Consider the following 27,639-nt stretch of genomic DNA (forward strand, 5'->3'; position numbering starts at 1 on the left):
TCAACAACACTACAGAGTTGTCAGAACAAGGATTACTTATGCCCATTTCTCAGATAGGAATCAGTAAGGAAAGACCAAGCCAATTGTCCAAACCTTTACCTGAAGATCAACAGCTCATTGACAATACTAGCTAGAAATACTCTTATGGATTATGACTTGCTTCCCAGGGCTCTAGACAGCTCTTTCCACCCTGAGCAGGCAATGCTCCTAGTTCATCTCATCAAACATCTCAGCTTGGGGCCTCCATGCTTCTTTGTAGCCATAGTGGCAGTGACCCTACTGATACTGGTTCTCCTTAGGCAGCTTGGTGCCTCCCTATACAATGTATACCCCAACACAGCATTCTCTTGGTAAAGCTCATCCTCTGTGCTGTACACAGACAGCTGTACATGGAGTGTCTTAGACTTCTCCATGATGGCATGCCTCCTCTCACTCAGCTGTCTCCTGTCTTTTGCATACTAGATGCTTCCAGAAAGCTGAGATTATAATGAAAGAGGTGACCAGCCAAGGACATGGATAGCCTTCATTTTTTTTATGCTGAGAGTTTGAAACACTCTAGGTGCAGACTAGTTCTGCTTCCTGCATGTGAAGTTGATTTGTGTCTAAACAAACTCCTCCCCTCAGCCACTGCCCCCTACCTGGAAAGATGCTGTGCCAATTGCCTTAGTATAATACTCTCTGATTTCCCCACTGTGATTTGTAATGGCCTATTAAGCCCATGTGGCCCCATGAATCTCAACCTAGAAGACATCACTCTCAAGAAGTTTGAAATGGCATTCCCTGGATGAGGCCACAAACAAACAGAGGCCAAAACCCAGACTGAGGCCTCTTGTCAAGAAGTCAAGCCAGAGCGAGCAGGAAAGCTGCATGGTGGGCCAAGAATACCACTGCTTCCTGGTACTTAGAACCCAGCAATGCCTCTAGAAGAAGGGCTGGCTCTCCTGTCCATCCATGCTGTGGAGGTGGCAGCCCCACTGCCCATTTCAACAGTGGATGTAAAGCAGCCAGGGTACAGAAAGCCTCTCTGTGTTGGGTACAAAGAGCTTGACAGACACAGGCTCACTGGCTCTTTGGAAGGACAGCTGAATGAGGGTTTCTTATTATCCCATTATACGTGTGAGTAGCTGAGGCTGACAGAGAATAAACCACCTGCCCGCCTACAAAGACACCTCCATGGATCCCGGGGTTAGGTTCAGGAAGGCCTGTATTCAGAGCCACTGAGGAGTCCTGGTTGAATTCTTGTCCCTTTTGTGGGGAATCCTCAGGAAATGCATCCAGTTAAGGGTCTACCCTGACAGGGGAAATTATGAACAGTAGAAGAGGGGGCCTCCTGGTCTGCCTCCTCCTGTCTACAAGGTCAGCAAAAACCCACACTCTCTCTGGATTGATATTTACAGTTTTAAAGAATGATTGCAAAGATGGAATTTCCTGTGGGTCAGAGTGCTGCAGAAGCTGTGACATGTACTGTGTGAGACTTCAGTGCCATGACTCTCCTACAGCGTGCCACTGTCCTCTTACGGTTCTGTGACTCGTCGGGTAACTGAGTTGGCCCAGACAACTTTGTAAACTGTTACCTCAGGGATCCCACTTTTAAACTATAAACTGTATTATTGACATATGGCCACCTTGTAACCTTGCTTTCAACTGACCTGATGGTCTAATTTGGTGCAGAGCCACTGTGAGCTAAGGCCTATGGGTGCCAAGAGGACGCAGAGCACAGCATATGAACAGAGTGCATTTATTATTACAGTAATTGTGGAAAGATGCCCTCTCTAGAGAGATGCCAGCATTTTACAGACACAGTTCATTCATTTTCATAAGCAGACCCAGATGGACCACCCTGGGGGACCATCTGGCCGGGTAGAGTGTGCCAAGTCAGCTTCTGAGAAACGTAAACACTTGGACTCACTGGCATGGGTGCAGAATCCTGTAAGTTGTACTTTAACTCCTACCCAGTCTGGCACACAGACTGTTTCCTCTGAAAAGTGAACCAACTCTTATCACCCCCAAATTTCCCTTTATCCTTGGAGATCAGTTCATCAGTCCACTACAAATTCATGGGAAAGGCTGTGAGGAGACACAACATATCACAGAGGCCACCCCCTCAGAGCAAAACCCATGCACATGCAGTCAAAGTTCTCAAGGTGCAAGGCCTGCAAAACAAGAATTGCAGTTAGAAATGCAAATGATCAGACTCTACCCCAGATCTACTAGATTAGAAATCGTGGGTGTGTAAGAAGCATGACTTTGAGCCAGGCAGTGATGGCGCACACCTTTAATCCTACCACTCAGAAGGCAGAGGCAGTTGGATCTCTGTGAGTTCAAGGCCAGCCTGGTCTACAAAGTTACACAGACTTTGATATATGTTGAAGTGTGGAAACCCAAATGCAAGAGCAAAGGGCAGCCAGCACACTTACTGAGCAGTCATTAGTTCCGGGCTGGATTCTGAGAGGCTATATAAAGTCCCTTACCTGTTACCTCCCCATCTTTCCACCTCTCTGGTCAAGTAACCCATGTGTCTTAGGAATAGATGGGACAAAGTATCAAGTTCTCAAAATCAGTAAGCAGTAAAAGAAATGAGTTTCCCAAATGCTTTGTTCAAAGGTCTCAGATTTGGATCTAAATCTCCATTCTTCCCTCCAAGTACAGTATCCAAGTTTCAGGTGATCCTCCTCCCCCAGCAGCTCAGAACACCAGTCCCGTCACTCACTCCCCACTCACACCCTATCCTAGGCAAACCAAGTGATTACCTTAGGTCATCTCCCAAAGTGCTCCTAGGAATGCCCCTACCCCTTTATTACTGAGCAATGTCTGCTCTTGGTGGATAGCTCCAGGCTACTTGGTAATTCCCACGTGGTTAAAGGCAAGCAGCTAAGTTCAGTCTAGTCTGCACCCCTCAGCATCATGCTATACCAGGTTTGAGAACCCCGAAATCAGAGACCAAGCCGGGTCTCATTTTCCACTGTAGTCCTACACAGCGTGGAGAAGTACTCTGTCGTTTTGAGTTGGGTCTTCCTCAGAGTGACATCCATAGAGTCTGGATGAAGAAACACAATTGTTACCAAGCCACAACCCTGTGAGTGGGAAGGATGTGGAGTGATTCACTGCACTGGTCAAAGTGATCAGGTATCATTCAAATACAGATGGAAGCCTGAGAGTGGTGGGGTAAACAGCAACTGCCGTGGAGGTAACTGGATTGGTGGGACAGGCTCTGAGGGAGGTGAAAGGAATGGCTAGTCAGAACCCTGACGTCTGGTGGTCCAGGGGGTCTGGACCTTACTATTACCCATGCTCTGGAAGGTAGCAGGGAATTATGTCATCACCCTAATCTTCACTGTACTGTTACAGTCCAGGGATCTCAACCCAGGGAATTCTGGACATTCTAGTGGGGTTCTTCAAAACTCAATGAACTATGGAGGATGCCCTCCATGTCCCTGATGACAAGTCTAATGAGAACTATTTTCAAGTGGAGTATGGAGTGTGTGTGTGCACGAGCACGTGTGTGTGTGTGTGTGTGTGTGTGTGTGTGTGTGTGTGTGTGTGTGTGTGTGTGTGTGTGTGTGTGTGTGTGGTGCATGAATATATACCTGTATATGCACAACCCCACAATGTGTATGTGTGTATGAACCTGTAACTTTGCTGTGAGCATCACCAGTCCCCCCATCTTCATCATTCCCAGAGCTATCAACCCATCAGAAGGCAGAAGACTTGTAAATATCAATCACACTAAGGAAATAAGCAGACCAAAGAGGAAAGTGGTAGAACCCCTCTTGTGCAGCACTGTAGGACTGGAGTTCATTACTTTAAGTATTCAAAAGGGGAAGGGGTGGGCACAGCTGTCTGGGAATTACACTACTGGTCAGAATCTCTTCTACCCAGGGCTAAAAATAATTCTAAGCACAGAGAGACTGCAAGAAATTAAGGATGTGGGCATAGTACCTCACCTTAAACAGGCTCAAAGACTGAACCCTTAGAATGTTCTAGAAAGAGTGTCGGACTGGCAGTGTAGACACAGATCCTAGTTTTACTGCCCTTCACCAGGAATCTGACCTTGAGCCAGGTTACTCCTCTATGAAATGACCTTGGCAGTCCCATGTTTTGGGGTTGTTGTCAGGACTAACTGAAACCATTTGTGTTGTTGAAACTCAGATTCTGGCATGCACTGTACAAATGAAGATCTTTATTATCCTGAGTTGCTACTCCTCAAGGAAGACAAGTGAGGTCAGGGAAGCAGATGAAGCCCATCAGGACAAGAAACTAGGAGTGAAATGGTCCCACTGATTGGAACAAAGAGCCAGGAGTCATATTGCTGAGTTAGTGGCCAGCTCTTGGGGACTGCCCGTGGAGGTCAGGTGTCCTATTGTCTCTTCCCAGTTCGGAGCTCTGACAGATGGGCACATGAATTGCTTCCTGACTCACCCAGTGAAAGGAATGCTGTGGACAGTTTACAGTTTACCTCTGAGCCTGTAAATCAAAACTTGCCTGCACTGCGTTGTGCCTGGAATACATTAAATCTAGCATAAGACAGGGCATAAAACATACTGGTGTTTAGTTGATTTGTTAATTTAGCTGTCGATGGAAATCAGATGTTGAGATCCACTGTGGTATGAAGTAGCGATTTGTAGCTGTCAGATGTACCCATCTACACTGTGATTTAGAGAACTTGGGCCTGATCTGTGCTTGTTCAGGGAATGTGTGGTGGCTCAGATAAGTGCCAACAGCATACTGGACCGTCCCTAGGTGAGATCCACACTTTGGGTGACCTCACTTACACCAACCTTGATTCTGCAGGGTGCTATCGGGGTGGGTCTGAGGTATGAATAGGATGTGGATTCCCAGAAGACTCCACTCAAATGATGCCTTCCCTTAGCACTTCCTGCTAAAGATGGATCCAGTCCTCAGCCTGTCTGGCGATCAGGTAAATAGTGAGAAACTGGGCAGCACAGTGTTTTGAAGACTTGTAAATAGCAACACAGAGTGAACCCAATGTCTTTAGAATGTAAACTTCTGTCTAAGAAAAGAGACAGAAGACAAATCGGCTTTCTCCTGCCTTTCAAGTAGTCTTACTTCACTTTTTCAAGTTACAAAAGTTGTAATTCTCATTATAGAGCGCATAAATCCGGAAAGGATAAGAAGAAAATTCGACACATTCATCAGCCCCTAGCTTAGCAGTCACTAGGCTTAACAATTTAATATATTCTCTCTGGCTTTTCATTGTATATAAAAATGGGTTTTGACATGCTTTTCTGACAGTTTTGCATATGGGGATGTTGGTTTTTCATTTCGTGTCTGTTTTGCTTTGGATTTTGTTTCATTTGGGTCATGATTTTTTGTTTGTTTGTTTGGGTTTTTTGTTTTTTTGTTTTTTTGTTTTTCGAGACAGGGTTTCTCTGTGTAGCTTTGGAGCCTATCCTGGCACTCGCTCTGGAGACCAAGCTGGCTTCGAACTCACAGAGATCCACCTGCCTCTGCCTCCGGAGTGCTGAATGAATTTTTTTTTTCATGTGTTTGATACAGCTCTTATGACTATCCAACTACTATTGGACTTCTTGAGACTTTGTTTTTATTTCCATGGTACTCTGATCTGTGATGAGTAACTTTGGGCCTAAACATATGTATACCTCTGTTTCCTTGGAGGTCGCTTCCCAGTTGCTGAACTCTGACCTCTAAGAGTCTGAATAAGTTTGTAAAGTTCTTCAAATCTATTGGCCACCTTTGCTAGGATCACTACATGACTTCACATTCTTACCAGCAGTGCAGATGGCCTGCAGCTTATCACACTTCAACTTGATGGTTTTTCAACCTTACAAATGTGCTGAAAAGAGGTGGCATTCAGTGGGAACCATCTTTTGAATTTTGGATTTTGTCCTTTCTGTGGTCTACTGATGCGTGGCATAATATTCTCTTGTAGTGATGGGCAGTAAGCCATAGCTCCCACTCAGCTGCACCAAACATGGTGCACAGTACACATCGCACAGCACTAGAAGCTGTGATGTTCACTAGGTTGGGTACATTCAACGCAATGTTAACTTATGACATTGTCTTAGTCACTGTGAAGAGATGCCATGACCAAGGAAATTCTTGTAAAAGACAGCATTTAATTGTGGGCTTGCTTACAATTTCAGATATTTAGTCCATTATCATCACGGTGGGAAGCATGGCAGCCTGCAGGCATAGTGCTGGAGAAGGAGCTGAAAGCTACATCCTGATCCACAAGCAGAGAGCAACACTGGGCCTACTATGAGCTTTTGAAACCTCAAAGCCCACCCACAGTGGTGTACTTCCTCCAACAAACCATACCTCCTAATCTTTCTCAAATAGTGTCACTCCCTGATGACTAAGTATTCAAATATATGGGCCTATGGGGGCCATTCTTATACAAACCACCACAGATATGTTCAGTTTCTGGTTGGTTTATCAGGACATACCCCCATCATAAATTGCAGTACATCCGTACATACATGTGTGTATGAGTACATGCAGACATACACACATGTACTCATTCATGCATACATGCAGACATACATGCTAGACATGATATTATGTTGATTTTACAGCGACAGGTAAAGTGTTGCTAACTGTAGGTGTGTGAACACTCAAAATGCTTCTTGTCAGTATCCAGTGTCAGAAATAGCATTTATTATGACCACTTTGAGCCTTATAATTGATATTGTTCTGCTTTTTGTTCTGGCTACTAGAAAGCCCAAAACATACAACGGTCAAATTTAGTTCTTATGTAGAAATCTTAGGACTGTAATATCATTCTTATTTCACCCTGATTTACTTATTCCTAGGGTTATACCTAAGTAGTGATTGCAAGTCACCTCAAGTTCTTTGGCTTTGGTTTTTGGTTTTAGACAGAGTTTCACTATGCAACTCAGGCTGGCCTTGAACTTACTATGTAGTTCAGATTGGCCTCAAATTCTCAATGATCCAACTTCTTCAGCCTTCTGAGTGATGGAACTATAGGTATATGCCGCCACACTCAATTCCTCAGATCTTTTTTATAAGATGCAGAAATAATTAAGTTTATTACCTCCAAAAACTTGAGCTTTCATATTATCATTGAAGTAGCCTTGTCAACATGACCAAAGAAATTTACATCTAAAGGAACCATACTCACTGTAAGGGTACAGTGATGCCAACATGCCCTGACATCCCTGGTTATTCTGACAGGTGGCTTTCATATCCAATTCCTTTCTACATGACAGTTCACAGAGGCCTCCAAACCAGACTCTGCACTGAACTAGTTTGCTACCCACTCAGCCTGCCTTCCCATCCCTCCATCAAGTGGCAGAAGGCCTTAGGGCTTCAACATGACCAAGGTAAGGAATAGGATGCTTGACTCTGAGTTGTCCTGAGTCCAGCCCTGTGCCCAAGCTCAAATGGAATTGCTTTGCAAAGCTGACTCTGTTTCTTAAAGAAAGACCTTAATTTCCCAGGCTGTCCTCAAACTCACTATGTATCTGGCCACAACCTTTAATTCCCAGTCCTCCTGCCTGTGCCTCCTGAGAGCTAAGGCCATAGGCACATGCCACCACACCTAGTTGTGCAGTATGGGGGATCAAACCTCAGACTTTGTGCATGCTGGGCAAGTCCTGTGCCAGATGAACTACATCCCCAGCAATCTACCTTTGACCTCAGGCATCCCAGGATAGTAGATCATGCCCTGGAAATGTTTCTTGGATGATTCCCTGGTTAAAACTGATCCTTGACCTGAGATTCACAAAAGGCAAAGAGGCTGCTTCAGGCAGCACTTGGCAATGGCTGAGGGATGCTCTGCTGCTGCTTGTTCAGGAACAGAATACAAAATTGCATGACACCTGTGATCTGAGCCAGCCCTCTCTGACACATGCTGGTTGCCCTCTGGGGTCCCAAGTGCAGTATAACAGAGAGCCACAAGGGGCAATGCCACGGAGATGCAGCCTTCTCTGAAGCTAGAGCCCACTGTCACCAACAAGAGGCAGGGGTGTGCTTCAGGGCGTCCAGGGAGGTATTTGTCTGCTACAAGTTAGGCCAGGAAGTAATTCTGGCTTTGTGTTTTGGTAGAGGCCTCTCTATACTGTATTCTGCTGCACTTGGATTTCACAATCTTATCAATAATGCATATAGGTTCCATTTGTTCATTATCACAAGCCATTTTCCATTACTTTGACAGTTGCCATCCTACATCAGTGATTTTCTTGTATGTTTCTTCTGTGTCCCTCAAAGAACCAAGTAAAAGGCAGTATAAGATTAAGTGATCAGTGCATAGTAGGTACTCATGGATTATTTCTTCATCACCACCATCATCATTATCCCATCTTCCTGTCTGTCATCCTCTTCTTCATAACATTTCTCCGTGTTTTGTACTTCTAGGGTTAAACTCTAACCTATGAGTCTTATAAAGCAACTAAAAACCAAAACATGCCAGGAAATTCTGTACTTCTTACCAATGCAGACAGCCTTGTCTTTTCACAGGACATTCGACCCCCTTCCCACACTCTGGACTATGCAAATCAAACTAAATAATACTGAAGTTCTCCTGCCTGTCCTCTAAGAAGCCCTTGTGTCACTCACTGGTTGGAAGGATGACCTTTCTACTCCCCACTGCAAGACTGGGGCCACCAGCTTGTCTTGTGTCTGGAAGGAGCTCTTTCTGGCTGTCTCCCAGACTCCTGACGCTTTACTATAAATTAGTCATCTGCCCTGCTCTCTGTGTGTGACACAGTACACAACAGCTTGCCTGCTGCAGCTTTATCAGTCCCCCAGATCTGCAAAGGTATAAGTGTGCAGCTGTCTTCCTGCGGGAAGTTAATAGTTCCAAGTACAGTCTTTTTAAAGGTTGCTAACATTGCAAGGCTGCCTCTGCTTTACTTTCCATATAGACAAATCCCAGCTTTCCCACACATAGGCATGGGAATTGGGGTTCCGTTGAAGTCTTCATCAGCAAAATGCCTTTCCTCTGAACTATCTACTCTAAATTGTGAATGAGGCACAAATTCCTTTTGATGCTATTGCACAAAGTATTTCTTAAATGGCAGGGTCCACTTAGGCTTTCAACAAACATTTATCACACTTCCACTGTATATCAGATAGTGTTCTAGGCTCTGGGTATTCAGTACTGAAAATCCAGTAAGAACTCTCTCCATCCTTTGAATGCTAACTGGAGAGAAAGACTCAAGCAAACTGACAAAGAAAATTAATATTGCCTGAAGCAAGCAGCAAGTGGGTGACAGCATAGAGAAGAGTGAAAAGTGTGTCTAATTGGGATAGGGCAAGGGTTTGAGATGAAATCTCAGGGAAAGCGTTCCTGGAAGGTAGCCCATGAGTGAGATGAAGAGATGAGGGAGCATGGGTCTCTGGTCTCAGTGAATTTGTTGTAGGGATATCAGATGGCTTGTGCTACAAATAAAATGTAGCCATTCACTACCACAAGGTGGGTTACAAAACACTTGTTTGTAATCATCTCATGTGACATGTTACTAGATCTGGAATGTTCCCACACTGACTCAGGCTTTGGGCACTTAGCTGGTGGCTCTTTGGGAAAATTATAGAGCATGTGGATTAGCTAGATGAGGAGGCTGAGTGGGGACAGGCCTTGAAGGCCATCTCCATTTCTAGTTCAGCCTGAGTTCCCTGATCCCCGACCCACAGGGTATGAAGAACAGCTGCCTCAGTCTCCCAGTGCTCTCCACATGGCCTCTGGCTTCTCCACTTTCCCTCCATGAGGGATTGTACCCTCGGAAATCTACTGGCCAAAATAAGCGTCTCCTCCCTGAGGCCGATAGGTGTTTTGTCACACTGATGAGAAAAGACACTAGAACATCCCACCTCCCAACAACCTCTAAGAGAGAGCAAATTTCTGTGTAGCTGGGGAGGGTCAGGGGGTGGGGACAACAAACCATGCAATCTGATATTCCTGTCCCTCTTTTATTCACTGGGCCTGGGATTCCTCTTAGTAAACTATCAGTTCTCTAAAAACAATCCTGTTCTAGAATCTCAAGGCCTCCCCCTGTAGACTACCACTTTCAATGGCTACTGTAACCACCATCTTGCTTGCCTGGGTCTCTCTTTCTCCAGCCTGGTTAGCTTTTTATTTGTTGGGTTTGTTTGTTTGTTTGTCTGTTTGTCTGTTTGTTTGTTTTGTCATAACTGGTTGTTTTGAGATAGTCTTGTTAGATAGCTCAAGCTGTCTCAAACACATGGTCCCCCTGCCTCTGACTCCCTCATTCTGGGATTACAACCATTTATCACCTTGATGGCTTTCACCTCTTGCCTGTCATGCACATGCTCTGTGACTGTCTACTGGCTTGAAGTCCACAGCCCACTGGTTCATCTAGAAAGCTGGTTAAGAACTTGGGCTTCCCAGTGAGGCAGACATGAAACCCTAGCACTGCCCATTTGCTATGACCTCACAAATCGTCTTTGGAGCCCAGTTTTCACCTCAGAAAAAGCAGATAATAACCAGATACAATAGAGTACATTTGTAATCTTAACCCTCTGGAGTTGGGGACAGTGGGATTATGGGCTTTCTAAGAAGACCTTGTCAAGAATTAATAGTAATAAAAAGGCAAAGATAATATTTCATATATTTTCTATAAGCTCTAAAAAAGTTAGATAGGTATAGATATAGATGATATATTATAGCTAAAGATAGAAAGAGTGCTTTGCATATGGATCTAGAACATTATGTGTACTCAATAATTGGTGAGGGTGTGACTACTGTTAGCATGACTAGTATCTGCATCAACATCCAATAGCTTTCTTCTCCTTTCAGCCAGCAGCCACCCCTTCTACCATGGCTAACATAGATGAAGCCAGTGGAGGCTTCAAGAGGGCTGAGTCCATCCATTTCTTAACTGGGGCTGCCCAGGGACTGCCACACATGGCCAGGTGGTACTCTCTTTATTCCTTCACTCTGTCTGATCCCTCTCCCATCCCAAGTAGGCTCTACTACATAGTGTGAAGCTCCGCCCCTGCAGTGATCTCGTCATAGCTATAATTTATTTGTGATTAGTATTACTTCTCCAAAGTACAACTGGAATTGTTCATTGTTTACTGAACAAACAAGAGAAGAAAATGACAGATTTCATGGGGAGCTATGGTGCAGTACAGTTAAATATCACCACGTTTCAGGGAGATTAATGGTAAAGTGTTCACAGAGGTCATTTATAATATTAAAAATAAAATTATTGGTGTGTCTTTTCAGAAAAAGCAATGAAGATAAATGTCAAATAGGGAAACCTTAGGAAAAAAGACCATGTAACAAAATGAAGGGGCTATTGGAGGCTGCAGAGGAATACGACATTTTTAATTTCTTCAGAGAGCTCAACCGTGAAAATGAAGCACATTCTGCCTTCTTGTGATGGCCTTCACAAATCTGTTTGGTTCTTAGGAAAGTCACTGGGAGAAGGGATTTGAAACAAAGCCTAGGGGTCTTTCCATGTTGACTAGCATCACTATTTTCATCCTAATGCCATCTCTCTTGTGTTACCACCGTTCTCATCCTCACCTCCAAGCTACCAGTCCTGTCAGGGACACCTCCAGCATGTCACTCGTGTCCACTCATGTCTCCTCAGCTCTCTAATCATCAACCTCACCCGAGCCATCTTCATGACTTGCATGGTCAGTCACAGAGGCAGCTAGCCAGCTGGCTCTTCACACTTCTACTCGCCCTCCAACTCAATCTCTCCAAATCACTGAGAGTGAACTTCATTAAGACTTGACAGCTCGCCTGGAGAGATGGCTCAGCAGTTAAGACCACTTGCTTTTCTTACAGAGGACACAGTGCTGTTTCCCAGCACCGACATCTCTAGTTCCAGGGGATCCAACGCCCTCTTCTGGCCTCCACAAGCCTGCATGCACATGGTGCACACACACACAGAAGCAGACACACACAACTAAAAATTAATTGCATTTTTTAAAAGTCTTCCCAGAGTTCTTGATTTTGAAGTCTGTTGTTTCAATTCCATACATAAAACACACATCCCTAACCCAAGTTTTCAGGTTCCTGAGTGAGTATGCCTTTCCCTCCTCCTACAGACAGTCCCAGTGACCCTTTGTGACCATTCTGGGCCATATGGCATTTTCTCTATTTCCAGATCATGACATCCTTCCCACCCTGGCTCCTCAATAGCCATTTTCCTTGATTGATCCTCTCTCATCATTCAATACCAGCTCCCATATCCCTGTGTCCATGGTATCAAGCACTCTCCACTGCTTTCACCCAGATCCAGGCTTAAGGAAGAAGTCTAAAAACAGTCCTCTAATAAACCAAGCATTGAATTGGATGACAAGGAGAGAGAAGAATAAGGGCAGAACTTTCCCTTTGGTATAACTCAAAGGAAAGAGAAATTCCCAACAATATTCAAGGAAATCCTTCCCCCATAGCATTCTTCTGCTTGGTGATCTAGTTTGCCCTTCCTTGACATCAAATCATTAGCACTGATGACATGCCAGGCAATCTCCAGGAGGTAACATGAGTAATCTAAACCCTCCTGCCAAGAAGGAGACACATGCCTCCCTTCAGGCAGAAGAACAAGCAAAGGGGTGCAGGAAATGGCATATGAGGTGGGAGCAATTCTAGACAGCAAAAAACAGGTTGCACAACCACTATAAGTTGCTAATCTTGATACCTAATCAGATTCAGAGAGACACAGGAAAGTGGAGCATGGAGTTTGGGGTGCATCCAGCAGAGACTGTAATGAGATTAGGCCTTGAAGAAGCTGAGTTCAAAAAGTGAAGGATGCCCAAAGCTTCTTTGGGTCCCTAAGAACTGGTCATTACAGAAATGTAGTCTGGGTTTTAAAGGAACTCCTGAGCATGGAGCAACTCTACCCAGTGAGAGCATGGTCAGGGAGTGGTAGTCAGGTCTTAGGATTGCCCTAAGGAGAGGAGAAACTAGAAGACCATTTGTCCAATGTGAGAGGACTCCGAATTGGGTACATCTAGTTATTATCCCAAAAGCTTGTGGAACATGTTAGTCCATGGCCTCTTCTAGATGTCCTTCTTCTGACTGCCTTCAGTGAGCCCCAAAATCAGCTCCATCACTGCTTGATTCTGAGGTCTGTGGGAAACAATAGTCCTAGCCCACGGGGCTGCCTGACTTAAGAGAATATTGGAACTAGGAAGCTACAGCCAAAATCAAAATGACTTACCTGTGGTCTCAGAGACCTAGAGGCAAGGCGATGCTTCCATCTAGCTCTCCTATCCTGTAGAACAGTGCTTTCTTTCCCAGACCACAGGCAACCATCTGTGACTGGGCCTCTCCTTTAGCGTAGAAGCCAAGATGCCAGGTCTTTAATGAGGTTGTCCACACTACAATTTATGAGGCCCAAAGACTTCAGAAGGACTGGTTTCTGCCAGCCTTAATTTACACAGTTCACAAGCTTTCCAACACCCCCATTAAACTCAGCAAGGAAGCTATGGCTGTTGGCCTGTATACACTATTTGACTCCATCCTCATCATGTCACCATCCATTTCCAAGTCTCTTGACTTGTTTAGCCCTAAGCACCTGGCTCTCCTATCCCTGGGAGATATTTAGTTTCTATCAGGCAGGTAGGAGCCAAGCCCAGCCCTGAACTCCAATGTTAGCACAGGCCTACCCACAAATCCTCTATATTAAAAACTCTTTGGCACATCATCTCCAGTTTGATTTAAGAGCAAGACCCCCTTCTCACCCAAGCAGCACTCAGTCCCCACCCCTGTAATGAAAGCCATCAGTTAAGCAAGAGTGAGCAGGTAGGAGATGGCCAGAAAACTGAGACAAATGTGCCTTTTTGAAATGCCACATAAATCCCCTTAATTAAAAATTAATTAAGTGCCCTAAAATTTGACACTCATTTAAAAAAATAAATTTGAGTTAGAGAGTTGTGTAAATTTCATAGCATCTAATCTCTAAGACACAAATGAAGGAGGGGGAAGTATATGCTTTTCTGTTTCAAATGCAGTCACAGAAGGGATTCATTCATTCCCAGCAAGTGAACCCAGTAAGTCACCCACGGTGTAGAACAGCGATTCACGGAACTTGACCTGGACTGCACGTGTTGCCGATGCAAATCTAAACTAATTTCTGCAGCATCCACTGAGAAGATAAATAGACAAACAAATGTGCCAAGCTGTTTCAGAAGAAATGTTCCAAGATGCAAATGATGAATGACTAGGACAGGAAATGCCAATGTGAGGCCAGCTTGCCGGGTGAGCAACTTAGCAGAAGGCTTCAAGGGAAAGGCATCTACAATGGTGGGCATTAATCAAGTTGGCACTAATGATAGCAAATCCAACTCATCAACATGTAGCCATCAGCACCATTGCTTAGAACCCAATCAGGAGATCATGGACAGAAAGAGGCTTTGAGATAGAATTTGAGGTCAACACTGTATGCCAGAGGACAATGGAATCACAGAGACAAAGGATCCATCCAAGATCCACAGATACTGAGCTCTAGATTCCTCCCATCCTCCAAGGTCATGCCACTCAATTGTGTGCCCCCAGAAACACACAGGGGTCTTTGAGCACCACCAATGCCAAGGACATCTCCTCTAGAGATACTGATGACATTGACCCTGGTGACACACAAACATCAACATTTCGCACCTGCCTGTCAAGTGACTCCAGTGGACATCCAGGCACTGCTTCTGGAAGATGATCTGTCATGAGTCATGGGACAAGATGTTACTGGAAAACCATCTGGCCAAGTTCTGGGCCCTTGTCTTTGGTTTACTAGCTGTGAATCTCAGGCAAAACAGCCCACTAAGCAACTGGTCGCATGTTTTACTGTTTAAAAAGCAACAAGCATTGCTTAGGCGCTTAAATTCCCAGTTCTTCTGATTAATCAAGTGGGAATAATAACTGTTCAACTGGATTTTTATGAGCTTCAGACAAAGAAGGCTCAAGGAAGCACATTTCAGGCTATTAAAATGCTACGCAAAACTAAGGAGTGACAAGGATTTAATACATCCAGTGACTCACATTGTTGGTCTGGGAGGAAGTGCTATTTCAAGGGCTAATAAGTAAATTTCCATAGTGATGACGATTATTAATGAAATATCCCTGAGTACCAGCCCTGCCACAAGTGATTTGGGGAACCTGGGGTGTTGCAGAGCTACTCGGAAATTACAAGCCCCCATGATATACCTGCAGAGAACAGGCCACATTTTCATACCCAAGCCCTTCCCTTCCCCTTCCCCTTCCCCTTCCCCTTCCCCTTCCCCATTTCTCTAGAGACAGGCTAAAACCATCCAGCATCTCAGGGTAGCCTGCCCCTCAGGCTAGAGCAATGCTTGTACAACCACAGAGAAGATGCTGTTTAGGAATCGTGGGCTCTTGTTTAAAATCATTCACCAAGGGTATTTTTCTCCTAGGAATTTATGGGCACCATAAAGAAAAGAACTTGAGGAAACAGAGCACTTGTTTTTGGTTGCGCCTCATTAGTTCTGAGTTTGGGCTGGCAGTAGAGATCAGAGTACCAGGAGTCTGTCTAATTGAGTCTCTGGTAAACATAAAGCTCACTCCATCCAGAGGAGACTCAAACAAGGAACCTGCACATCTCCAGGAGAGGAAGAGAGGTACTAGAGGAAACAGAGATAAAAGAGCCAGTTTTCTGTGTTACTGCTGAGCCTGAACCCAGAAAGAGGTCCCAGGAATAAAAATCCATAAATGCCAGGCATCCAGAGAGTGAAAGCAGCACTCTCCTCCACTCCTGCACCCCTCTTTGTCAAGGCTTGTGGGTGAAGGGCAAGCTTGCTGGCTCCCTGCACTTCTGTGCCCACTATCAGCACTGGACACATCCGTCACTTGGATGACCCCTTAGACAGGCACAGTACAAAAGAGAGAACACAATGGGAAAAGACATAGATTTCCACCAATCCCTCAGCAAACCGGTGACCAACTCTGGGACTTTGTATTCTTAACAGTAAAACAAATTTAACACCTTCCTCCACTGATACACAGGAGCAGTTCAATCCCAGGCATCATTGAATCCCTTCAAGTCAGTAGCGGTTTGCTGAAGAAGACAAACAGCTAGTAATACTATAAGGCAGAACCTCCATGCAAGAAGCAATGTGTTCAGAAGCCCAAGTGAAAGGAATATTCAGGGAAAGAAAGGGAATCCATGAAAATGGGTGAGGAATGAGATCGAGTACCCAGCTGTTGAGAGATTGGGGCTGGTGGAAGATATCCCCAAGGAAAAGTCAACCCCCAAACAAAGAAGCATAACCCACATGTGCCTATCAATCCCATAGGAAACAATTTATCTAAGCATCAGAGAGAGTAGAAAGGAGGGAGGAGAGAAGAAAAAGAGGGGAGTGAGGAAGAGGAAGAGAAGTTATCAAGGAAATATAGACACATTCACATTGCTTTGAAGCTTAAATATCTGTAACCAAAATACACTACCTGTGTAAATATAATGCATCAAGCCCTCATTAGATGATCTCACACAAAGGAGTGTCTAATCTTTGAGGAACAGATGAGGTGGGTTAAGTTCTGCCTAACATGTCTGACACTATGAGTTTGATACCTAGCCCTGAAAAGAATTAAAAAAAAAAAAAAACATTTAAAAGCTAAGGGCACATGAAAACCTCCTTCTCAGAAAAATTCCAAGTAAACGAGCTTTTAGTTTAAAAATAAAAATTGTGGTAATACACGGGCTGGATCAGGATGTGAAATGAAGGCCGTGCATGTATGAACACAGCTGGTGAAGAGTGTAAATTGGATTCACTTCTAGAAAGCAATTTGGCAATGTGTATCAAGAGCTTTTAAAATGTTTATACCTTTTGATTCAGTAATTCCACTTCTGGGAATCTGTCCTATGAAAATAATCGGAAATGCAGGCAAAGGTTTATGCACAAAGATATTCTTCAAAGTGTTATTATAAACAGACTAGCAGCCCAATCGTTGAATAATGTTTAAATAAATGATGGCCAGTATCACACTGGATTGTCGCTATTAAAAAAGAATCCATAGGGGAAATGTTTGAAGCCCTTGAAAAAGTTTTTGATGGCACCATCATTATTTTAAGACCTGTACACATATGACAGGACTATAAACACTTTGTAAATTACAGATAGAAAGAACTCAAGATAAATTAGCCAACACATTTTACAAAAGGGAGAGAGAGCGTCTCTGCGTGGTGGAATTGTAGGTGCTCTTTTTGTTTTTACCTTGCTTTCAACTTTAGACAACAGACTTGTATTTTAAATAAACAGAAGGCGACAGAAGCAATAAGACACATCTGGAACGAGAGACGCTCGTGTGCCCTTAAAGATGCACAGTGGGATGCACAGTATGCATAAAACACAGCGTAGCTTTAAATGTCCCAGGGGTTGAAGAAGGCTCTAAAATGTCCTTCAGTTTTCTGGTGTTGTCTGTGGCAGGCTGGAGAAAGAGCAATCCGTCCTATGATTAAGTATCTCCCATGATAAAACCCAGGGAAAACGCTTTGAAAATGAAGTCACCAAGCACATGAAGAGCCTTTCTTATCATTCTAAATGCCCATCTTCTATGCAGCTCACAGCTAGAAATCCAAACAGCAGCGTGCTGGCTTGGGCCCCTCTTCAGCTGTACTGTATCATGTCCTGCGTATAAATGTGTTTCTGTCTGGTCTCTGCCTTTTTTATGAAGCCAGTAGGATCCAACCACAAGGGGCTCCACCCTAGTGTCATAATCTAGTCCCTTCTCAGATGCCTCACCTCTAAATGTCTAAACATAGTGGGGTGGAATTCCCACCCTCTTAACACCATTATAACAGGGTTAAATGCTTGCTGGAGTTTGGAAACAGGATAGAAACCATGTTTAGACCTTTGTCTGAGGAGGGTAGAGAGGCCAGGCAATGTCACCAGACTCCCTATTTCCTCCCACATAGTATTGGCCCCCATACACCCTGGATTCCTGGGGCACAGTTCTCAGCACCCCTGCTTAGCCCCCACAGTCAGCACCTCAGGAAATATCTCTCCTCTTCTTCATGGCATTGGAAAGAGAGACCAGGCCTTCCCTGAAGCTAGCATTGAGGAAGCATTTCTCTCCTAACTTCTACCAAGACACTGTCAGCATTAAAAAAAAAAAAAAACAAAAACAAAAAAAAAAAAAGGCTTTATATCAAATGAATAAGGAAGTTTATTCTGGAGCCAAATAGGAAATAGGATGACCATGGCCTGGGAACACCGATTTAGTTACCAAATTCTGTGTTCTAACACCAGAGTGGTTTCTCTTTTATAATAATAATAAAACAAAGAAAATCATAAATCAAGAGACATTTCAAATCCCTTAGTGGAAACATCAGGTAGGTAGTTTACAAGAAAATGAGGAAATCTCTCCCCTGTTGACCTCGGATGTTATCTGATGACATTCTTGGGGTGTGGATTGATGGAGATAGGGTTTAGTTTGTTTATTCCAAAAGGACTTACTTAATGGTTACAATAATGCTGGGTCACACACAAGGGTAGGCAATAAATGGGGCTAAGATAGGTAGCTCAAGAAAATTTGTTTCTAGACATGCAACATTCCAACTCTCCAACTCATTGAGCTTCTAGTCAAAATGAATGTTTAGCAAGGGTGTGGCTTTTTTAATTTTTTTTAAACCTGGAATTTAAGTTAAAAGGATGATTGACAAATGGAAAATTGGTGTATGGAATTAAATCCATGAAATGAGTTCCAGGCTTTACCTTTCCACAAGAGCATTGACTCTCTGATGTGCTTTTGATTTTTTTTTTTTTTTTTTGATCCTGGGTTTTTATCTAAGCGTGTTTGGAACTGGCAGGGTATGGGAAGAAGGGCAAGGCTTCATGGCTGTTAAAATGCATGCCGTACTTAGAACCCAAGAGCCATTGGAAAAAACTTTAGCCTATGCTGTCCCAGGGCCCAGGGAAAGGTGGATGACATCCTTCCCTCTCTGTGAGGAAGAGAGGGGGAAAGATGACCAGACCTGGGAACTACCAGGCACTCATCCCAGAAGCAAATGAAAGTGCTGGGATGTCCATCTAAAGCCAAAGCCCCATTTAGCTCCAGCCGTGAACCCTGCTAGAGCTGGTTTTAAACTGTGTATCAATTTCTTGTCCCTGCTGTAATGAACTACCAAAAGCTTAATGGCTTCAAACAACACAAATTTATTCTCTCATTACTCCTGAAGGCCAAGGTATGAAATCGCTTTCATTGAATATGTGCAGAGCAATCTGAAACTGAGACTTCCCTGCGAAGTTTCTACAAGCAGGCAATTGGGCAGGGCTCTTTGTGGCCCTTGGATCATAATCTTCCCTCCAATTCTGAAATTTGTACTTCTCTTGTTAAGTTGGGGGATGGGTTCAAAGGACAGAGAGAGAGAGGAGAGAGAGAGAAGTTTCAGATCGATCTTTGGAGAAGAGTTTATTATCTGACAAAGCAGCAGGAGGGCAGAGTTCGGCCTCTTAAAGTCCCTTGTGAGAGAGTAGGGAGTGGAGAAAACGTTGTGGCACCAGGAAACTGGTCCAAGGCCAGCTAACATCATCTAACTAGACTTAGCTGAGGCAAGTGTTTGAGAAGTCCCAATGCAATTCCTTGATGAGAGGTGTTTGGAAGAACAATGGCCTAGTTAGCACCAATTCTCCTTGTAGCCCCAGTGCATTCTGGGCATTGCTATCTGGTAGAGCCTGTTCCCAGGAACAGGGGAGGGAACAGGTCCCCTGCCTCCTGTTTCTTACGGACTCTCTTGTTCCCTCCAATAAGGTCTCTTGGGATCCCACTGCCCCTCCCCTGCAAATAATCCAGGAGGATCAATTCACCTAAAAGGTTTGATCACAGCAGCCGAGTAAAGTGCCTCTTTAATATAGAGAGTAACATCCATCCTCTATTAGGAATTGTGGACTATTGCATCAATCAATGTATTCTAGAAATAACCTCTGAGCATAGGTGCTCATGAACCCTCCAAGAGGCTGTGTCTGGGCAGAGCTAGAGAATGCCCAATGGCTCTAACAATTTTATGGAGATGATAAAAAAAACTTGCCCATGAGTTCTGTAGCCCAAGTGAATGGGGCCAAGGTCAGATGCATGCTGGGAAGAAAGTATAGGGATTGTCACAGGTAAAGTCTAGGAGCTGGACCTGCCTGGGTGACACATGAATGCACCATCACATGTGACTATAGGTTTGTGAAAAGAAGCTAGAGTAGATGAAACAGCAAGCGACTGAGTCCCCATCTTAGGACCTCCAGGAACAGATCACAGAGCCCAGACTGGATTCTGTGAAAGGACACAAAGCCTATTCTCCTGTGCCCAGAAGTTACAGAACAGACCCAGCCAGGCTAGAGGCCAGGACGACCATGCCAAGTGACCATCTGTTGTGTGGCCTTTCCTGAGGAAATGTGATGTCTAGTCACCCTAGACAGAGTGCTGGTGACATACTTAAGAAACAGTTGTGCCTGAGTCTGGCTTGATGGACAGATGAGTTCACTGAGGCTACTTACAGGAGTGTGGGGAAATCAAAGGCAACTGCACCACTGAAAAAGCCCACCTCAGCATGGGTAATGAGACACACATCCTGATGCCCCCTGCCTACCTTGCAGGCAGAAACACTGAAGAAGGGTTTCTGCTCTTTAACTGTTGTTTGCGGTTTACATAACCTCGGGGACAGACCCTATGAATCATATAATTTGCTGAGCTTCCTAGATCTTAGGAGCCTTTCTCTCCCCACCAGGAGAAGGTATTTGAATTCAGGGGAAAGAGCTGCACCATAGCACCTGCATCATCTGGTAAACAGAGCTGTCTCTATCTGGACTGGCCTGCAGATGGAGTCACAGGGTCACCCCCATCAAGTCCCTTCCATGAGATGGGGAAAACAGTCTTGCAACCTGGTAGACTGGGTTTGAGTCTCACATGTCAGCCGTGAGACCTTAGGCTACACACCAAACCTCTCCAAACTCAGTTTCCTTGCTTAGGAAATTAAGACCAGCGCAATTAAGACCAGCATAGAAGCCTTATTGAGCTCAGTGTGCCAAGTAGGCAGAAGAATTATAGAGGTAAACAGGCTTGGTGTGGTATTAGTTTCCATGCCACAGGGAGCACTCCAGTGAACAACAAAAAAAAATCATAGAATTTTGAGTCTTTGATATTAAAGATCATCTGTTGGGGGAGCACATATAACAAGTCAACTAAATCTAGCTTCTAAGACAAAACTAGAGAAGCTCACCTGGCTGTGAGTCTCAGAGAGGCGGGAACCAGGCCATCAGGATCACAGAGTGGCAGGATGGGGTAGGAAGCCTGTTAAGGCTCCAGATGCCACGGCAAGGAGTAGAAGATAATGCAGCCACACCTGAGAATCACCCGAAGTGAACCTAGCAACTCATCTCCACTGGGACCAGAGCCAGTCACCCCACACTGAAAGCTGAATATCAGGACACACAAGCCTTTGCTCCCTTCTGTTCAGAAGGGAGATGCCAGGTCAACCTACTCTGTCTCCTCACTTGATCTGCTTGTGGCAACAGGCTGGCTAGTTATCACAGTGCATCACTATTCATTCAGAAACTCGTAACTGCTAACATGTTCATTATAAGACATAGCTCTCCCTTCTCTCCCTGAAAATGTGGCTCCTCTAAGGGTTTGGGAACCGAAGCACATCTTAGTAATATAGCCAAAATCCATCCTTTCATAGAAGAGACAATGGCCAGCTATAGAAAGGACATCATCAGCCTAGCCAATCATAACCGTGTCAGGTCCATTTCTCATAATGATCGGTGCTGCTCCTCACAGCAGAAAGTGCATATACTCTCTAAACCTGCTCAGTAAGTGACTCCAATGCTAGGATCTGATGTTAGACCCTAGGGAGATTATACTGGACCAGGTATACCTGTTAGAAACCCAAATTCTACCTTGAGGGTAGAGCTGTGTGGGGCAGGTCCTCCACCAAGAGGTTCTCCTACATGAAAATCATGGATTCAAGGTTCCCAGAATGCTCAAAGAATATGGACCAACCCTCCACCCATCAGTGGAGTGTGAGATCCCAGGTAGATTATGAATGTGTCTGAGGGGCTTTGGTGCTTCCCATTGGCTTTGAGTGTGGCCAGGTAGAGATGCAGGCATCTCTATCAAGTGTTTGGGTTGTAAATAGTAAAGCAATCTTCCCACAAAACCAGTCAATGCCTGAAGCCACCCAGACTAACAAGGAGCATGTGTCTATCTGTGTGTTCTCTAGGAACATCCCCAGGCTCCAAGATGGCCTTGCAGAGTTCCTTCACTTGTTGGAATGGGACAGTCCTCCAGCTTGGACAAGCCTGTGACTTCCACCAGGACTGTGCCCAAGGAGAAGATGAGGGCCAGCTATGCAGTAAGTTGGCAGGGGTGGTTCTGATCCTGCTCAATCCTAGCCATCCACGCCTATAGCCCTTTCATATCACTGTCATGCAAAAATAGCAAGCCTGGGTAGCCTTCCTGACACTCAATGACTTTTGTGACTATTCTCCTAGAAACATAATTCCTAAAATGTAGAGCTAAGATATGAGGTCTAGAAACACCACAGTCCTCCATGGTCAGATGTCACACCTGTTAAAAAAAAAAATAAGGGGCTACAGATATGACCAGGTGTTAAAAGCACTTGCTGCACTTACAGAAGACTGGGCTTCAGTTTCCAACACCCATACTGGATGGTTTACAGCAGCCTGTAACTCCAGTTCTGGGGGATCTGATACCCTCCTCTGGCCTCTGTGGGCACCTGCACATTGTACACATACAAACAAGCATACACACATACACAGTTAAAAAACAAATAAAAACTAACATCTTTTAAGTTTTTCTCTTGGCACCACCAGGCTCAGATGAGATGAGCAAGATGAAGGCCAACCCTGTGATGTGACATTAGACATCTCCGCCTACACAGCCCCCACTTTCCAAGCCCCTCCTTGTTCTCCCTTCCCATCTCCTGTGCACCCCAACTGCAGCCATATCAAACCGCTTTGTGGCTCCCTGGTACTGCCCTGGCTTTGCTCGAGTGGTCTCCCTGTTTAGAACACACTTCCTTTCTTGAGTCACTTCTGCTCCTTCAAGAGTCTCCTAAACAGTCCTTTCTCCCAGGAACCCTTCTTGCCCTCTCCAAAGAGTGCAACTGGTTCTCTTTGTCTTTGTATGCTTCCCACTCAAGCGGGTATATCCACTCAAAATCATTTCCAAAACTTGTTATTAGTGATGTATCCCATACACTACGTAATCCATTCATTTAAGTATATACTTCAGTTCTATAGAATAGTTTACAGGGCTGTACAACTAATACCATGGTTGAGTCTTATAACATTTATAACATTTTACCACCCCCAAAAAAGAAATGCCTTGCAATCTCTGCATTTTCCTCCAACCCTTTTGCCATTATCCCTAATTACTAATCTTTCTGTTTCTACAGCTGCACCTCTCTGAGCCTTGCATGTAAGCTAAACCACATAAAACATGTTTTTAAAATTAATTTCAATTAGCTTGGTATATTTGAAGTTCATCCATAGCATGAAACATACCAACCCTGTATTCTTTTTTATTGCAGAACATAGTTTCATTGTATGGATATACCCCTGTTTTCCCATCTACTCATTGATCCATGACTGTTTATATTGTTTTCAATTTGGTCCTGTTATAAATAATACTGCTATTAATATTCTCATATCAGTTTGTGCACAGATACATGTTCAATTCTCTCTATACGCACCTAAGATAGAATTCCTGGTTCATACAGTAACTCTACATGTAACATATTGAACAAGTGTCAAAATTTCTCTGAAAGTGGATATACCATTCTGTATGTTCACCAGTAATATACAAATGTTCTGTTTTCTCTGTGCTAACATTTGCTATTATCTGGTTGTTGTTTTTTTTTTATTTCAACCATCCTAGCAGGCATGTATTAAGTATTCATTATGGGGGTAGTTTCCAGGTCTCACTTCTTGTCTGTGGGCAATTGGATCTGGTTATCTTTTCAGTGCCAGGATCTCTCCTGATTCCTGGCACAGGGTAAGTGCTCACTGAGTAGTGACCAAAATGAATGGGTGAGTTGGGAAACTTGAGCACCATAAAGAAAAACCAACTGTTGTGGCCATGCTGATATCTGGGAGTAGCATAGAATCCCAACCAATGATTGTTACACTTGAACAGTGTCTTCCCAGCAGCTGAGCTCTCAGTTTCTGCCAGAGAAACCACACACTTACAGAGAGCCTGTAGTGAGCTAGAAAATGTGCTAACACCTACAGCACAGGCACATTACGAGGATCTAATCTGCAAAGCAGGGGAAGGCAAAGCAGGTGCAGAGAATGAAGTAGTGGACAGCCCCTCGATTAGGTTGGGAAGATGGGAGGCTGTCATGCCTGGGATGTGGTGGGGTCCAGACCAGGGACTCCAACACACAGACCACAGGCACCACTGACCTCTAAGGAGTTTTGTCAGATAGCTTTAAAAGCTCAACTGTGTTCCCCAAGTCTTCTGGACCCCCATGGAAATTAAAAAGCAGTTATATACATTCATTGAAGCGAAGCAATAGACATCCATTTTCCAATTTCAAAAAATCTTGCATTTTTATAGAAACACTCCAATGATAATGGAGTTGTGGTAGGATTTAAATGTTTGAAACAAGGTCTTGTATATCTGAAACAGGTCTCCAACTTGCTATGTAGCCAAGGCCTGAGCCACTATGGCCAGTTTATGGGGACCTGGGCCTTCTTGCTTGTTAAACAAGCATTCTGCCAAGTGATCTGCATCCCCAGCCCCTGCGGTGTGTTTTTACATAAAGCTCCATGAAGGACTGTAGGGTGGCACTTTGCTTGCCTCCACATTCTTTGTTCCCAGTCTTTCTCAGAATTCTCACAGTAAAATTCAGCCAGGCTTGCCCACAGGGTCCTGGGCAGCAGTCTATGTGCATCCGTCCAGTTATTTGTACCCAGGCACTTCCAGCAGTGCTTCTGTGCTCTGTAATTTTGCAAACGCCTTTTGAAAGTTTTTTGATATGCACTTCCCAGCTGGGACCTAGGTTATACAGGCCATGCCCTGATTTACAATTGGGAAAATGAAGGCAGGGAGAAGGTAATTGACTTGTTCAGGGTCACACGGCATGTCGGGAACAAAGCTGTGATTAGAGCCCTGAGACCTCAGGATCCAGCCCATTACTGTGGCTTGGGGCATCTCCCACTTCTCCGTAGCTTGTCATCATGGATTTCTGGAAACAGCTCTCAGCTTCAGGACAGCCAGACATGGGTACCAAGGTCAGGAGCATGGGGCCCAGTGGCCTTTTCAGCCATGTTTGAAAAGCTGCTCTGACCAGCTGTCAGAAGGACAGCTCAACCCTGGAGAACACCCACGTGTGCCACAGAAGCCAGAAGCCAGTTGCTAGGAAGGAAGGCTTCATTCAAAAAGAGAGTTTGTCCCATTTTTCCACCGGCTCTTGACAACGGTTTTAACAGATATCCTTTCTCTTGCTCATGGCCCTATTATTTCTGGCACTTCTGCTGTTTTCCCTGTAACATCGTTGATGCTGGAAGCCATCACCATGATGGGAACAGAAGCATCTGCTCTGTGCCAGGTACTCTCTCCCAGGATGAACCTATTTCATGGTCACAGAGAGCAGGAAGCTAGAGCAATCATTCGAGGTTGAACAGTGCTTCAGGCTCAGTTTGACTTCAGAGCCCACCTCATGTTCTGGAACACTGCAGGCCACACCCAGCTGTTGCATGAGTTTCTGCTTTGACTGCACTGTGCACTAAACCTTGCTGTAGACTCTCCTGGAACACAAGGGCTGAGAAGAACCAAAGAGATCCAGGGCACTACCACCACCTTACTGTGATGCAAGACAGTTCTCAGTTTCCTTATTTGTGATGTAATCCCTGTCCATACCCATGCTTTTCAGATTAAACACATTACCAAATCCAAAGGAAGCATCCTAGGTGTTTAGCCAGTGGAAAGCATCTGCTAATGCCCCTGTGTGTCCTGACCTCAAGGACATGTGACTCTCATGAAAGGGGCCAGGAGTCCCCTCCATCTTCCCCTTCACCAACTCACTAGCTATGCAGGTAGATTACTTCCCCCCCCCTCCGGGAAACCACACTCTCATCTGTTTTGTGGATATGTGCTTCCTTCTAGCCAAAACCAGGGTTGTTTTTTTTTAAGTTTATTTCTTTATTGTAAAATAAAACATTTTGGTTGTAAAATACTTGGAAGATCAAGAAAATGCACAGGAGAAAATACTATTGCCCATAATACTCCCTCTCAGACATTCCAAGATAACCATAATATTTTTGATGTATTTCTTGTAGCATTTTCCCCATGACTCCATATTTTCAAGGAAATGTATAACACATATTTATCAAAAATGTTAACAGAGTTGTCACAAGGGGAAGAGAAAGAAGTAGTGTCATTTGGCCTGCCATTTACACTTGGCAGCTTCCGTAGCTGTGGCTGGGGTCACGTCCCTGTGACTCTACCCATTTGTCTCCCTTAGAGTGGAATCAGGTGTCATAATTGCCAAATGTGGTGGAATTGATTGACCCACACATACAACTCCATTTGCCATCCAGCAGATGAGAAGCCTGGCCACAGCCCAAGAAGGGAGGCCTTGTAAGAGCGACATTTCTCCAATATGAGGTAGCCAGGCATTCCCCAGAGAGCTTGCTAAAAGACAGATTCTAACCACCAGGCTGGGTGGAGCCCTGAGAATCCATGCTTTGAAATTCGCAGGCCACCAAGGGGCACCTGGTCCCTGGAGTCCAATTTCAGTGACAAGAAGTTAAGGATTAAACCTGTTCCCTTCAGCAAATAGATATTAAAGTCCTGCAGGGGACCATGTACTCAGTAAGTACCAAGGTTGAATGAAAAGAGGTGACAATCAAAGATTGAGACAATGCTAATAGACTCAGGCTTATGGACCAGCCTCATGCTCAGCAACTGGCTGCAGCAATGATTTCCTGGCTCAGCCTAACCCATCAGGGGGTCTTTGTTTTGACAGACACCCATACCAACTCCCTCAAGAGTACCTTTCTTAAAGAGCACATTGTCCCATGTGCTTAAAAAGATGGGCATCCTCTTGGCTCCCCTTCTTTCCCTCAAGGTTTAGCTGGCACATAAACCACCATAGACCTGCCTTGTTGTCTTGCCTGTCTCCTCTCCATATATTTAGACAAAAAGAAATAGCAGCTCTAGTAGACCCTTCCTGAAAGACAGAGAAGACATGTCCCTGCCCCACAGCCTGAGGGTAATGCTAGCTGCTTATTCCCCTCCCTACATGACTTCCCCTGGTATGGGGTGTAAATGGCAATGAGTAATACTACTGCCACACTGTTTATAAATTTTGTGCAATTTTGCTTATTGGTATTACCACCCCCCTTTCTTTATCTTACCCTAAAACCAACCCTATCAAATATGAACAAATCACACACACACACACACACACACACACACACACACACACACACACACACACACACACTGCAGAAGGGAAGCAGGAGGGCGTCTAAGAAAGAAATGACTGTCTGAAGGGAACCCAACAGGAAGGAAAGGCTGGGTCTAGAACCCCTGGGTTTGCATACCAGTACTACTGTGGTGCCCATACCTGGAAGGGTTTGGGTCAGGGCATTCTAAGCCCTTGCTCTCCCCTGACTCCTCCCACCAGCCTACCCTCTGCCATGGTGATCCTTGGCTTTTAAAGCAAAGCCTGTGAAGGACTCTCCTAGAAGGTC

At 44.6% G+C, this 27,639-nt stretch overlaps 1 protein-coding gene across 1 annotated transcript in view; it reads left to right on the top strand.

Annotated features, from left to right (window-relative positions):
• Alk (ALK receptor tyrosine kinase) overlaps nucleotides 1-27,639 on the top strand; it is a 688,619-nt gene that overhangs the window by 542,730 nt on the left and 118,250 nt on the right. Inside the window, exon 6 of the mRNA XM_027424412.2 lies at nucleotides 22,137-22,268. Within this exon, the coding sequence (XP_027280213.2) occupies nucleotides 22,137-22,268 (132 nt within the window). The remainder of the gene's footprint in view (nucleotides 1-22,136; nucleotides 22,269-27,639) is intronic.

Source organism: Cricetulus griseus, chromosome 7, assembly GCF_003668045.3.
Source record: "Cricetulus griseus strain 17A/GY chromosome 7, alternate assembly CriGri-PICRH-1.0, whole genome shotgun sequence".
Classification (NCBI taxonomy): domain Eukaryota; kingdom Metazoa; phylum Chordata; class Mammalia; order Rodentia; family Cricetidae; genus Cricetulus; species Cricetulus griseus.